Genomic DNA, 16314 nt, shown 5'->3' with positions numbered 1-16314 from the left:
TATCTTACATAACAGCTGGAAGTGGTGAAATTCCGTGATCCTTGCCCTGTTGTCAAAGAGGTCCATTTAGTCGTTTTGATACGCAGTTTTGAATTGCGTGCGCATGTCGCATTCCAATTCGTATAATTTTTAATTTCCACTCATACATTTGTAGCGTATATAATGATTTTTTTAATTCTGCGCTGCGCTGGTATTACCGTACTCGAGCTTTTGAAATTCTGCAATGCCTGTAGTAACGCCACCTATGATTTCATAATGGAAACACTTGCGCAGAAAATCATTTCTTGAGAATTGCAAGAAAAAATTGTCTCAAATTTGATTTGCAAAACCTTATTTTTATGGTTTTTCGTCCGTAATGGAAGTATGGATACTGCAAAAGAATTCTCGCTGTATGGTTTGAAACCAAACAGAAATCGCAAAGAATAATCGTTATATAATTCTTAATTCATTTATTTGTCCATTGCCGATTCCACTTCATTAAACGACAAAACATTTTCATCGCGAAATTTATTTCAAATAACCGTTTAAGTGTTACTGAGCATAAAATCCCTTGAATAAAATGTCTTAATAATAATTAGCTGACATACAATTCACTCAATTTTTTGCAAAGCTAATGTAACTAATGACAAACCCTAATAACTAAGATTTCAAACATTAATTTTGTAGTAGGTTATATTTATTAGCCCAATGTCTCGTTGCCATGCGAAATAAATATTACATCCCTTCAAACTAAAAGAAAAGATGTCACAATAAAATACATGCCGTTTATCGTCTCAGTTAAATTGCTGACTTTGCTCCATTCCATTGGATTCCTTATTTCCAACGAGAAAAATAGTTCGCCCACTTAGCCACGTAACTAAATATTATGAGCGGCAGCTTATTCTCCCTTATTCACTATTGAAACAGCTGCACGAGTTCCTAGTCATCAATTTCGACCAGACCGAGACAGTACGCTGCTCTTCCGCATGACGTCACTGTGGTATGCTGACAGAGCGAAAGACTGTCATGGCTGCCTGACGATGGGATGGATTCAATAACACAGCATTTGTGTTAAGTTCATCGTTGCGGACGATTGTGATCGTTATTCACGGGTCTATGAAGGGGAATTTTTGTGAATTGAGTGAGTGAGAAGGTGATTAGCTATGAACGGTTTAAGTTTTAGAGAACTGTGCTGTCTGTTTTGTTGTCCACCGTGCCCATCAAGAATCGCCGCCAAACTGGCATTTTTGCCTCCTGAACCCACTTATAATTTCCAAGCCGACGATTCAGGTAAATTCAGCATAAATCTTTCGGAGAGAGCAGAATGGCAATACTCAGATACAGAGAAAGAAAATATAGAAGGATTTATTACTAGGACTTCGAGAGGTAACCAAATAGCTTGTTTATTCGTGAGGTGCAGTTCTAATGCCCGATTCACAATTTTGTTTTCCCATGGAAATGCCGTCGACTTGGGGCAGATGAGTAGTTTTTATCTTGGACTTGGATCTCGCATCAACTGCAACATATTCAGTTACGATTATTCGGGTTATGGTGTGAGTACGGGAAAGCCATCCGAGAAGAATTTGTATGCTGATATAGACTCTGCATGGCATGCTCTTCGAACGAGATATGGTATATCTCCGGAGAACATAATTTTGTACGGTCAGAGCATCGGAACAGTTCCCACGGTGGATTTAGCATCAAGATATGAAGTTGGAGCTGTAATATTGCATTCACCCTTGATGTCTGGTATGCGAGTTGCATTCCCTAACACCAAAAGGACGTGGTTTTTTGATGCCTTTCCAAGGTTAGGATAAGTATTAATTTTCATGACTAGTTAATGCAATTTTGTATACTTTGAAAATGGACTGGGAATGTCTACTATTTCCAAAGAGTCCATGTCATTTGGATTTTATTTTGTGCATTATGTTCCTACATTTGGTGCTTATCCTTTATAGTATTGACAAAGTGTCGAAGGTGACGTCCCCTGTCTTGGTTATTCATGGAACTGAAGATGAAGTAATTGATTTCTCTCATGGTCTTGCCATCTATGAAAGGTGTCCACGAGCAGTTGAACCACTATGGGTTGAGGTTCGTTTTTATATTTAGTTAAATACTTTTTACGCACTTTATTTAAACTTTATCCAGTAATACTTACTTGCTAATAGGTAAATGCTGTTAGAAGCCTAGGTAATACATACGCGTATGCATAGCTAGTTGTAATTCGTCAAATGGTTTTATTATGTCAAGTAGTGGGTATTGTACTCCTTGCTAGAAGTGTTACTGTACGATGGTTGTGTTGAGATGGAGGATTTTAATTAATCATAGTCTAGTTGTTTTCCAGATTTCTACTCACTGTAGGTAGTTTCTAATTTTAAGTAATTTTTATGCCTATATACTACCAAGTTTATGTTCAGTGTTGTTTACTAGTGAAGACCATCTTTCCCACAAGTGGGTTGTGTACTAGGTTGCACATGTTAAAGTCTCATATACATTTTTGAATTCTTGAATTGCTCGCTAATAGCTACATATTACAATTTTTTATGAAGAATATTGAAATTTCTCTCGTAAAGGGTTTTATTTATTAATATTGTGCCGTGTTTATAACACTTATAGTTTTAAATTTGTTGTTTGTGGTCAGTGGTTCACAATTCAATTGACTTCATGGCAAGGAAAATTTTCCTTTCAATAATCGTGTTTTAAATTTTTGTTTATTACTTATATCTAAGTTGCAATATCAAACTCATTGCTGTCCTTCAATGGTAATTTATAAAAATCAGGTTTCCTTGACACTGATTTTTAAAATCACAGCCCGTGGGGAAAATAAAATTTCTTTCCTTGCATTGGTTAGTATCAAACTCCCTGTGTTCTAGCAAACTAGGGTTCTTGTTATATTTCCTGCTGTTCTTTTATATTTCCACGCGTAATTGCTTGGTATGCCAATTACTATAAGCTCTTAATTTTCATTTCCAATTTATGATTAGTACAAACACTCATCAACTGAGGGAAGGACGCTTAATGTTGTTTTTTTTTCTCCAGTATGGTAGCGAAAATGATTTCAAACATTGAAAAACTAATATTTTCCTCGTAGATGGTATTTCAGTTCAATGGAAGGTTAAATAAAGGCAAAATATTGTCTTGCTAGAGTCATAGCCAGTGGCGCCGACTCCATGGGGCTTGAGGGGGCCCAAGCCCCCTCAAAGATTCGTTTGGGGGGGCGGAGCCCCCTCAATAATTCAAGAAAATAATTAAGTTATGTTATGCTTTGTGAAATCACAAAAATATATTGGTAATTTTTATTTCCCATGTTTGACGATGGTTACCTTTTAAATAAATTCAACAATGTGTGTTGAAACAAATAATTATAAGGTTAAGCAGGTTAACTGAATCAAGTGGTGTGAATCATGGTAGTGTGCCGCTGCTGCGACACACTTTGAATTTAACCTCTTCCCGGGGCAAGACCTCTGATATGGGCCCCCCCAATATTTTTTATGAGTCGGCGCCCCTGGTCATAGCATTTTTTGTTCTATTGATGCAATCTGTTTATGAAAACCATTCAATCAGCTTACTTCATACAATTTTTCTTCTTCTGGTGTTATTGGTAGCATAATATTGTGATCGTAGCCACACTATGTTGATTTTGAGATCAAGTTGCACACTTCAAATACATGTAGGTTTTGATGATGATGTTGCCGTATGTGCTCTATTTAGAAAGGGGTGATACAAAGGTTGTTGACAAAATCTTGTTCCTCTACTTACTGCTAGGTTTAGCTTGATTTTTCTCTCGTTTATAACCTCTCATAGATAACAAGAAGTTAGGCAATACTAGAGTGCTGCTTGGTATTAAAGTGAAATTTTTTGTTGAGTTCAAGTTTATTTCCTCTCCTTTGATGGGAAACTGCTGAAAATGGTTTCATATTTTATAACTTTTATAGAGGTAATAGCGTGGTTTCATTATTTTTCCCCTTTCATAGAGATTGTATGAAAAACATTGTTCAGTATATAGGTAGTTGGCTCTCACTTTAGCTAAATTTTTTATTGGCTTGATTCATTCTGATGTATTCTTTATCGCCTTATTCTCTGAAATTTTTGACTGTAGATTTAGTCTAGATAATTCAGAAAAAAAAGTGAATCGCATTATTATGAGTGTAAATTATTCAAGAGAGTGTTGTTATTAGATGATGTTTGTGCTATGTTTTTAGTTCTTTAAATTGTTTTATTGAATTATATTGTTACATACCAAGTTCTTTGTGAGGAAAAATCAATTCCAGCATATCAACCCCACCCTTTAATGGTTTGAATTCTCTCTATTAGAATGAAATTATGGTCTTATTCATTTTAGTGCCAGTTGTGTTTTGTCAACAAGGATTTATATTTTCTACAAAACTGAAATCAATACTTCTGAAATTGCGTGTGTTTCATATTTGTTTTAAATTATTCAACACTGCTGTGATGGATAGAAAGGTGATTGCTAGATTTGTTATTAACAAGTGCTGGCTATTAATCCATTCAGTGACAAAATTGTTTTGTCCAAGCGAGAAATTTGTCATAAAAAGTCATCTAGTTTAGGATTATGAATGGAATCGACCGATTTGCGGTTAGGTAACTTACCAGTTGAAACACCAAGCCATCTTCTTCTGGTGTTATTGGTAGCATAACATTGTGATCGTAGCCACACTATGTTGATTTTGAGATCAAGTTGTACACGTCAGATACATGTAGGTTTTGATGATGATGTTCCCTTCAAGGTGAATTTCAGACTCGGCTTGCTGAAAAAGGAGTTGCATGTCAAGGTCTCTTGGTAAAGGAAACCGAGGTGCCCACTTGGATATTGTCAGAGAGCATTGTTGATTTTCAATTGCAAAGTAGCTTTTTTATTTGATTTACTTGGCCAGCAATAGAGAGATCCAGGTTGAAATCCCAGCCGAGCCAAATGATTTTTTTCATGGCAAATTTCACTCACATAGGTACCTTCTCACCCTTGTGTCCAACTGTGCCCAAAGTCGCTTGTTAATTGCCATACTTTAAAGACAATATCCACTTACAAAAAAAAAACAGAACAGACATATCCATCCGTAGTGGAGTTAAAATTTGCCACCACTCTGGGAAATGTGTAATGGCATTGTTGGGCAATGCTGCTGTCCCTAGTCGAAAAAGGTTGGTGCTGAGAGAGTATGATTATCCGTGAGACCCTTCTTAACGAATTCCAACAAAAATTCTGCATGCAGAGGAGACGGAAGAGTGTATTGTGGCTCAGTCCAGCAGTCACGCTAAAGAGAGAACTCCACAATCTCGAAAGGGTTCACTTTGAATCTCAGCAGTTTCAGGTGCTGCTTCTTCTTTGGCTTTTTCCCATGCCGTTGTTTTCTTATGGAAGCCTTGTTTGACAGCCAATTCTCCTTTTATGTAAGTTGAGTAATCTAGTTCACTGCTCTTTTCCAGCATACTAATTGCGAGACAGGCTTACGGGTAGAATTTTTATCAAAACTCAAATGTTGTAATGCATATTATAAAAATGTTGAAAACCTGATTCTTCTTTTATATCAGACAGTAAGGGCACCAACAAGTAAATGGCCGATGTCCTGACATCTTGCCGAATGCGTATTCAAGCGGCTTGGTATGATGCATGCAGGTGTAAATAGTTCTGCGACTAGATATAATAATTAATCATTGAATGTTTCAGCTCACCTTTTCCTAGAAGTGAATTGGACGCATTGTCTTGAGTCGGTCTCAAGTCTGTCTTGACGGTATTTGGTAAAGATTATTCTCTTTGCTACTTGAGTGCTGAGAGGGGTAACTAAAAAAGCTTAAATTGTGTGTACAAGTTTGTAAAAAGCGCAGATTTACACAGTTTACAAACAGTGAGGTTGCACTGACCAAACATTTACAGCTTTTTATATTTTGAGTGCAATGAATAAATACCTTTTCTTACAGTGAAAAACAAGATGAAGGAGGGCATGTTTTCTCCTTCATCTTGTTTTTCAGTCTTTGTATAACTTTCGTCATACTCATCTGCAAACTGTTTCAGTTGTATTAGCATGGCAGTGATGTTTTCTCCTTTTTGCATTTTATGTGAGCCCATGTTTTATAGAATTTGCATAAAGTTTAATTCAGCGTCATCTAATGGGTAAATAGACTTCACCTTTTTAGTTATTGTTGATTACGATGGTGTGTGAAAAAATAAAGAGCTCCATCGATTCGTGACCTGCTTCTCGAGCTGTTTGTGGCAAAATATTGACTGACTTCTAAGTCAGCCTAAAGGCTACTTGATAAATTACCCTTAGATTGGTTTTGATAAAAGGTTGTTGTTTCAAATCCCAGTTTAGGGCTTCTGGCAACCCCAACCAAAATCCTGCAAGTAAAGTGTAAGGCGATTCAGTGAAAGGAACTGGCCCAACCACTCCTTTTTGAGAAATCACATGCCTGCGGTATAGTCTTATTTGTGCTCTATCCTCACCAATGCAAACCAGCTCAAGGGTGAATTGCCAAGTGAGCATTGATCTGTCAGAAGGAAATATGGTGCTAACATTATCTGTTTGTTCTCCATGCTAGCTTTTTTTAATTGTGAATGGAATTGACTTAAATTCATCATCATATGGATTGAACGTACCAGTTGTCTCGAGATCCCTATCAAGCTTTCTAGCTCTGAAATACGAGGGTGGTTTGATAAGTCCATGACTTTTTCAATAAAATAATTTTTTTTGGGAAAAAGGTGTTTTACTTCTGTACATAAGACTCCTTTTGGCCCGATACATTCAGTTCAACGTTTTTCCAATTTTATAATTTCTTTGAAGTAATATTATAGCATTTACTAAGGCCCTCAAAATGGGTATTCGTTTCAGCGATAACCCCTTGGTTCGACCCAAATATCTTACCACCTAGCCATTTCTTTATACTTGGAAACAGAAAGAAAAAGCAGGGGCTTAATGCTGGAGAATATGCTGGGTGGGTTAGCTGTTTGTTGCCTAATTTTTGGATTTTTGCCGTGATGACTAAACACGTTTGCACCCATGCATTGTCATGACAGCACAGTTATTTTTTCTTCTTCAAATGTGGTAGTTGTTTCCTTCAAATCAATTTTGAATCTGACCAAAAGCTCTGAATAATGTTTGCTGGTGATCTTTTTACCATTTTCAAAATAAGATATGTGAATGGCACCGCATGCATTCCAAAAGATGTGGCCATAACCTTGTTGGCCGACAGATCCACCTAAGCACTCTTTGGTGCACGTTCACCCACAGAAACCAATGGTCTCCATTGTTCTTTGGCCGCCGTGTATTGAGATGGCTTATGTTTTGTTCGCAGTTATGAAATGGCAAAAAAATCTGTTGGAATTGCATTTGAACATCGCCAAACACTCCTTAGAAGAGTTCAGACGGTTGCGCCTATGCTCGATGTGGATGATCGTGGCACCCATCTTGCAGACAGCTTTTTCATATCCAAATATTGAAGTAAAATGTCACATAAGCGCTCAATGGAGATATGTACAAGATCAGTCATCTCACAAGCATTCATTTTTGGAACGTCCATTATCATTCCATAGATTTTATGGATGATTTCCAGTGTCACAACCTCTTTCGGGCATCCTGATCATTCAACATTACTTGTGCTTATACGACCACAACGGAATTCAGTGAACCACTTCTTCATTATAGAAATTGATGGCTCAGAGTTTCCATAGTATTTATCAAGTCTTTCCTTGGTTTCGGTGACAGTTTTTTTATGCAAAAGTAATGCTTATTTAGTGCACAAAATTCACTTTTTTCCATTATTGTCCAAATTGACAAGGTTGTCTACTTTAAATGGCTGTCAAATACAAAAATCAACGGTCAAAATTTCACAGTTGTTTACTAATAGATGGCAGATAAAGGGAATATTGTTGTATTTATAGTTACTACATGATAAATGCAAAAAGTCAGGGACTTATCAAATGACTCCCGTAGATGTGAAACAATTTTGTTAACAGAGAAAAATACACAGCTTTTAGGCAAGGAGTCATTGCTGACCGAGAGGTTATTTTCTATGCTTGAATTACCTAAGCAAATTAGAACAGGTATCTTCTAAAACAGCACACAGAACAATATTGTAGATACTCAGTATATTTCCGCATACAACAGAAACAACATTATTGAGATATATACTTTGCTAAATGGATAGTTGTTTGAATTCATTTCTTTTCCAAACATTGTAGGACTTGAATACATCCTTCACCGAAGCTAATGTATACCTTTATTTGTTCTATGCATGCCTTAATCGTCATACCAATTTATACCGTAATTTTTAGTACTTCTAGACATTAATAGATGCTGGCGCAGCACCTCCTGCCAAATACTTATTAAGTGGGCTGGCAGAGTGGTATTTATTTGTATTTTTGTGTGTATAAATATACCAAGTGTTTTATTTATCATATATATTATTATATGTAGTAGCATTTGTATCATACATAAGTATTAATAGAAATAATACTTTGTTCTAATCTTGGAAATAACGGGTCAATTACGCTTTAGGTGATACCACTAAGCTTGGTTTAAATGTTGTTCAAATTACTTGAAAGTACTTATACCTGTATGACTGATCGTTACAAAGCTGTGGAAGATTTTATTCTGTTGAATGAGTTTATATTTATATTGATAATTGATGTGAGTAAATGCTCCTCCTATTAAATAACCTAATATTGAAATAGAAATTACCCATAATTTTATGTTTTTTTATTGCTTGGGTAATACCATTCACCACAATAATACATAATGTACTCAAGCTTTAGAATATGGACATATTTTGTATGCTTTCAACTTTTTTCTGTGTACAATAATAAATCAACTGGCTTAAAAAATACAAAATATCAACCTAAATAATGACACTGCTTGAATATATGTCTGTTTTCATGGCATATTACTAGTTAAAAAGATACTCAATCATCTTGTAAGTTTCACGAGGCAGAGAGTAAGCCATTGATGAATTAAAATTTTACCATCAAAAAAATATTGATGAAATATATCTGTGTATGAATATTACATTCTGAATGATTCACATAAAGAATGATATTTTATCTGTTGAGGTCACCGTCATAATGACTTTTAAGGAGTTAAAACCTAGTTTGGATTATAAAAAAACTTTGTTTTATATTTCCGGGTGAAGTTATTTCTAAATATCATGATACCGTGTATTAATAAATCGGCTGGTTTTTTATCTATTATATATTTTTTTGAATTCTCAATTAATGTATGCTTGTGCGTGTTTTTTCAGGGTGCCGGTCATAACGACGTGGAACTGTATATACAATATCTAGAGAGGTTGAAGCAGTTTGTTTCGGTGGAACTGGTTAACTGACAACTACTGCCACCTGGTGAAGGAGAAGAGGAAGAGCATACCGTCAGCTCGTGCACCACCAGCTCAGTCACGGAGAAATTGCTGTAGAGGGGGCGAATCAGACTGCTGTGAAGCTCAGAGTGGAAGATACGAGTTCCAAGGAGCGTGCATAGGTACCAGCCAACAATTGTGTCCGCAAGGGGTGTGTCTCGTCCACGATGGAAACGTGCTGAGTCCAGCCTTCTCTCTTCTCAGACCAAATCCATATACATACATATATACATACATATATTTTGTTTTTTTTTAAGGGTGAAACGATGCGAGTGTTTTTAAACAAATGCTATGAATGGCGATGTTGGTGAGAGAGAATGTGAGTGAGAGCGATTGAGGGCCCTAACACAATTGTTTTGATGCACTTGCGTGATTGCTGTATTTGTGTGCTTGTGGACGTGTGGATGGTATACATTAATAATGATAGTAATAATATGTAAATGACAGGAGTCTCAAGGTTTTTTAGTTTGAGCAGGCATTCATCATTTTTATTTTGATTTTTAAAAATGGCAGTTTATATACGGTGAAAAAAATTTGAAAAAAAAATAAAGAGAAATGTTTACGAGTACCTGTGTGATTGCGTTTACCGAGAAGACCAAAAATGTTTTGACTGCTGAGCTAAATGGATGATTTATGGTACCTGGGATGCCCATAGAAAGTGAAGTGAAATTACTTAATGCCAGGGATGCAGTTGATTTTTGAGTTATATTTGTATTATGAAAAATATTGCATTCAATTGGGCGTACATTAATGGAATACATTTCATTACATAATAGATTAGTTCATAAAGTCTATGCATAGTATTTATGGTAGTAATCATCATAAAATGTTTATGAAAAAAATTTCGTTTTGAACTTATTCACTTTTATTTGTACGTTGTATTTGTTTAAAGGAAGGCTAAGCATCATAACTTGATTTATCGAAAAACCTTGTTTACTTCTGCTTGGTATTATTTTTGTCGTTATGCATTTATTTACACCATGGTTTTTTTTCAACCAAAGCGATTTACCATTTGAGCTTTATACAAAGAAATTTTATGGTTCCACAATCGATGAGATCAAATTCGTTATTACTTTGCGGTATGGCTAGAATTTTTATTCTGAGTTTCCCTATCAATGTTTGTGCAAGGAGAAATGTTTTGCGGAGGAATATATGGTACTCGGAAAAAATATGATGGTCCATTGAAACTGCCTCTCGTCGTCATGAATTTTTTTCTCTCTATATAAATAAATATATCTCTGTGTTTTAGTTGTCGTGGTCACTTGTGCCGGAAGAATACCAGAATTTCGGGGGAATTATTAAAGATTCCTCTTCAATGCATAATAGATTGCAAATTTTTAAGGAAGCATGTCTGTCGATCCCAGGACAGAAGCGATTTTTTGTGCTCAGATTTGTAAAAAAAATGTCATTTGAATACAGGCGGCACTCTGTAAAATTTGTTCCAATTCTTGAAAGTTATGAAATTTTTTGGCAGTATTATCACTTAAGTGCCTTACTGTCATTCTGATGGTTCTTGGAAGATGTAAAAAAATTTAGTATCCTTGAATGTATGTATGTGAACAATGTTTCATTTTGTTTTGATTCTAGGTAGAAGTTAATTTTTTTAAGACTGACAGTTTTATACAAGATTGATGTGATAGTCTTTCTTCTCCTGCTCTCATTATGTTAGGAAATTTGGTTCTCTTTGTTTAGTATTCTGTTTAAGGGCTTATTATTTGGAAATTGGCCGTATTCTTTGCCTTTACTATTCGTTGCCTATTTGCGTGGTCTCTTTTATTCAGTCCTATGCATTTCATGATTGTTCATTTGAATGTGTGTAAATTGAGCAGGTTAAGCATTTCATTTTGTCTGTTTGCAGTTACGTAATGATGCTCTGTGTTTGCCGGAATATGACATTAATAATGTTCGTCTTGATCAAGTTTGCCACTAGATAATTTGTCGTCAATCACTTAAGTATTCCTTGTCATCATGTGACCAAGTCTAGTGCAGCTATGTGTCGAATAAAGGTGTCGCCTTACTTCTTGCTGGAGGTACTCTTTTGCATCTGGTTTTCAAATCTAATACATTGTTAGTGATGCTCTGTAAAGCATCTAATGTTTCCATGCATTGATTATTACGAGTTGATTTGCAAAATTTTAGTCTTAAAAGATCTGGGCTACCTCCTGTGTTTGCATTTTGTTAAATTTTCACTGAAGAAAATTGATGTTTGCATTTTTAATACCCATCTCCTTGATTTCGGTCTGTCTTATGGGCCAAGAATGTGGATTTCTGTCATATTCGGGCTAATGCAACGCATCGGATTTGCTCTCAGTGCAGCTAATGAAAGTGAATATACATGCTAGGGTGCTTCTCTTTATATTTCTTTCCATTCTCTAGTGAATTTTTCCTGCATTTCAAGCTTGTTTTTTTCACAAATGTATCTGATGTAAAAGTATTCCAGTTTTCTATCGCCCAGGGTCTTTTTTGGGTCTGGCTTGAGCACTTTTGGTCGTAAATGTTTTTCCACCAGTCTTTACGCTACTCCCACTCGGCATTCTACATATGTACTATTCAATATTTCTAATGTTAAATTTTGTTCACTGCTTATGAGTTTCTCCGTGTACAAGCTCATTTATCAAAGTAAACAGTAATTAATGTTCCTATTTAATCTCTCTTTATGTAGAAGACTGTGCAATTCGAACATTTGATTTTATTATGATTTTCAAAAAAAAGGAAGAAATGAAATCTTAATTTTTTTGTCGTGTGCAATTGTTTGCGATTTACATTTTGTTATTTTGATGGTATAGTTTATTTCAATATCTCTACAGTAATTTTTTTGCATTTCGAAACTTATGATTAATTATTGTCGTAATTCAGTGTTCCATTGCTGAACATGATTATCCCCTCCAGTCCCCAAAGGCTCAAGAGCATATGCTGCTCATTAAATGAAATTTTTTAGAATGAAAGTATTCTATAGCCAGTTTTTGCTTCCATATTTTTATGTAAATAGTAAAAAAAAGAAACTTCTGACGAAGGTGAATCTGTGATTTCATTTCTGAGTGCGAGTACTTTTTTGTCACCATGGGTTTTGAAGTTGCGTAAGTGAAGTTGTGAGGGAGGCGTAATTGTGTACTGCCAATTAGGATTTGCAAAAAAGTAATATCTTGTCATATTGTAAGCAGTTCCAGTCACAGACCTGTCCAGCCATTTCTTCCATCATCTGTGGCGGTGGGACATATTTCCAGACTGAAGTTTGTGTATTTCATATTTTCATAACGTGTATCTCATAATTGCCAAGACATTTTTTCTTACGAAATAATCAGGTATTGCCCTGTCTTAAGGGCTGTGCACTGTCATTTAGGCAAGTTACATACTATGTATATGGTTTAGGAAGTGCATTAATAAATTATTGAAATCATGTCATGGTATTTTTGTGCCTTATGTTCTTTCTTGTTCAGTCTTACCCTTGGTATAAATATCCTAAGATTCTAGGGAATTGGAGTTGATGGAGATGAGATGGATTCTGTCTTCATATATATTGGAATAACTAGTTGCAATTATATTGCAAAAATAGGTAACTCTTAAGTAACTTAAAAATAAATCACACTCAATGTGTCAATGTTATTTCATCACTTTTAGGGTGCAAATGGTATGTTTGGCCGTGTACAGACTCCCATTAAAAATTAAAGATAAAAAATGACACATTTATGTGTCATTTTTTATCTTTAATTTTTGGAACATGAAAATGTTCTCTTTTTAAACTCTAACTTCAAGTTCCTAAACTTAGGCATCAAATATGATGCAGAAGTCTGTGCATAACTCTTGGTGTTCAAAAACCTGGAATTCTCCGGGGCTTTCTGCCTTCTAGAAGAACTCGGGTAATTCAGCGAGTGCCCTGACATTCTTCCCTTATTAACATACTTTTACTCATACATTTATAGAAAAAAGACCTTTACAAAATGGCAATAAAGCAACGTCTAAGATAACTGGAAAGTAAATTATACCGTGACGGTGATGTCAACAATACATATACTTGTATGTAGTCCAGATAGTATATAGATTTTTGGCCAAAAAGTGGGGGCCATATTCTAAGTAGCTTTTGCTTATATGTAGCTTTGCCAGTAAGTCCACATGGCCTAAAGACAAACTATGTATTATGCTCCCTGAAGTTTGCCAGATTTTTGGTCCATAACCCATTCAGGTTCATGAAGATTGCAGCCATTAGATCGCAAAACAAAATACGTTTTTAGGCCAATAATAAATGCACACATTCCAAAAATATTTATATGAAAACGTTATCTCTTATATGTAGTTTCTAGAATACAGTCAGGGACGTGAATGAACACAAATCTTTGCTCCATTGGGACATGTGTGCACCATGGCATAAGAAAACTTTTTTTTATGAAATTAAAGCATAAGTGTGGAGTTTTTTGTACTATGTACATATTTCCACAGGTTAGGCACACTTAAAAGATAAACTGAAAGTTCTTTTATAATTGACCCTCTCATTCATTTGTTATAAAATATATAATTTCCACTTCGCAAACAGCATTTCAAGTGAAAGTTCTTAACAATGTGGAAACAACGATAGCTAAAGTATATCACAGAAAGAATTTAAAACTAGAAGCCAAAAGCCTATTCTTCAATAGAACCAATTCTTACAATCTTTAATTTTGAGAAAATTTCAAAAATTTGAGACACTTATGTCCCTTGGATCTTAAACCCTATTGGAAAATTCTTATAAGATATTTTCTTTTAAGAAATTGGACATATTTCTTATAAGAATTTTTTCATAAGAAAATTTATTATCAGAAATTGGGCATTTTTCTTATAAGAATTTTTCATATAAGAAAATTTCTTATATCAATTACAAAATGTTATTTATAAGAAATTTTCTGATGGAAATATTTATTATAAACACCATATCATCATGCTTAAAAACACTTGTGCAAACTTATATAAAAAGCTACATAAGATATACATCCTTACTGAGAGTACAAAGTTAGCATTATACCTAATTTAATCCAAATGTATACGCCTATATCTGGTATACAGCAAACCTAATGATTTCCCATGTACCAAATGTAGATGTCTATCATTAGTGTACATCAAGCAAGGAGATTCAAGCTCTGTAAAGTTCACCTGACTGGCCAGACAAGGCAAGATACCATAGGGTTAACGTCCCCACATGCTAAAAGAAACTAAAATCAATGAAACCAATGATGGACTGATAATAGAATATGACTTTGGCAATCACTACGCAATGAAAGATACAAGAATTGCTACATGAAATATGATTTAACCTGTAAAATTGAAGAAGCAAATGAAATAAAATTCAAGTTCGACTTGGAATACTTCAAGAAATTATATGGGAAGGAAATGGAAATTTTGATAAATCAAATGTGTAAGAGCAATGTTTATTTAAGGTACCAGAGAGAATGAGACCTCTACATGCAGATTTGGATAGATAATGAAAGAAATAGACAAAGTAAAATGGAATTTGATGCCATTTGGAGAAAAGGATACGTAGAAAATGGCTAACAATAAGTGCAAGATTTAGGGAAATTAATAGGAATCACAGAAACGCTGATTGAGAATAATAGTTAATGTATTTTCCATGAAATAATAATTGTGCAGATGTTGTTTAGGTTTACTCATACGAAATTCATTCTCATTATCTTCAAAGACGACTAAAACATTCACTGTGTCCATTGAGACACTGTTTTCATTAAAATTTCCACTTATATTAGATATGCCACAATCTGAAAAAATATACATATCTATCTAAATTAATAATGAAAAGTTTAAAATTCAACGAAACTGTCTGTTAAAGGTAACATAATTTTAGGAATGCCAGTTTTTTAATACTTACCAAATGAGGTCAATGCCTTATTTTGGTTAGAAGCACACGACTTATTTTATTAAACTGCTATCACAAAGACATAGTGAATGATTAACATATAAAAGCAATCCCTAGCAACCTAACAACCAAACAAGTTTTGGTTGTTAGGTTGCTAGGGAACCATGTGAACCGTATCCTGCAACGTATGCAATCATAGTATACATTGTGCTTATTCATGGCCCATATCGAACTTCCATCGGTTAAGTTAGACGCGAAACAGACAGATCTTATAATTTTTCATGTGCCCTCAGGGATACATATACTAACAAGTTGCATTAAAGAAGCATCCGCTTCTTGGAACCATTTATGTCAAATACCATGCTGAAAACACCAGAAAATTAGCAGAACATTTCTTAACGAAGAGTTATACATGATTTCCAAAAATCATCTTATGTAGAATCCCTTAAATAATTATCAATTGCCAACATAAGTTATGGTGACACGCCAGCTGGATAAAAACCTGAAAGGTATGCGACCCGCACAACATTCTTGTAGAATTCTATAAGAAATGCAGAGTTCTTATAAGAATTTCTGTAAGAATTATAGAATTCTTATAGGATAATAATAATAATAATTTTATTAACACCGTAGGGATACAATTTTCCATGGGTTTCATCAAGATACAGAGAGACATAAAAGAATCACAAAACACAGATTACAAAATATCATCAGAAAAAAAAGAATTCTTGAACACTAAAACATTTACATTTATTTTTTAATTTTTATAAGAATTTCTGTAAGACTTATAAGAAATTTCCAATAGGGTAGGGAAGGGTTAAAGCTTTTCAGAGGGATGCTTCTTTAAATGTTACTTATATTATACTTGACCTCTATGCAATTAATTAACAGATACATTTCCTGAGGTGTGTGCCTAAAAATATAATACTTCAGTTTACACTTCTTCTCGGGTTCTCAGCCAGGTTAGTTCTTTCGTATAAGCAGACGTTTCGAGAGAGGACTTGTCTCCCATCTTCAAGGCCATGCTACTCTTTGAAAGTCCAATTTCCCATTTGTGAAATTGGAAAATTGGCAAAAAATTTCATTTCAAGTTTGAAATTGGACTTTCAAAGAGTGACATAGCCTTGAAGATGGGA

At 34.7% G+C, this 16314-nt stretch overlaps 1 protein-coding gene across 1 annotated transcript; it reads left to right on the top strand.

Moving 5' to 3' along the window:
• Positions 1-754: 754 nt before the first annotated feature.
• LOC124168800 (alpha/beta hydrolase domain-containing protein 17B) lies at positions 755-12736 on the top strand. Its single transcript, XM_046547111.1, has 3 exons — positions 755-1786; positions 1938-2070; positions 9226-12736. Exons 1-3 carry the CDS (start codon positions 1143-1145, stop codon positions 9307-9309), a joined length of 861 nt encoding a protein of 286 aa, XP_046403067.1. The 5' UTR covers positions 755-1142; the 3' UTR covers positions 9310-12736.
• The last annotated feature ends 3578 nt before the right edge of the window (positions 12737-16314 follow it).

The sequence above is a fragment of the Ischnura elegans genome, chromosome 12 (genome assembly GCF_921293095.1).
Source record: "Ischnura elegans chromosome 12, ioIscEleg1.1, whole genome shotgun sequence".
Lineage (NCBI taxonomy): Eukaryota > Metazoa > Arthropoda > Insecta > Odonata > Coenagrionidae > Ischnura > Ischnura elegans.
This window is presented reverse-complemented; position numbering and strand designations above follow the sequence as displayed.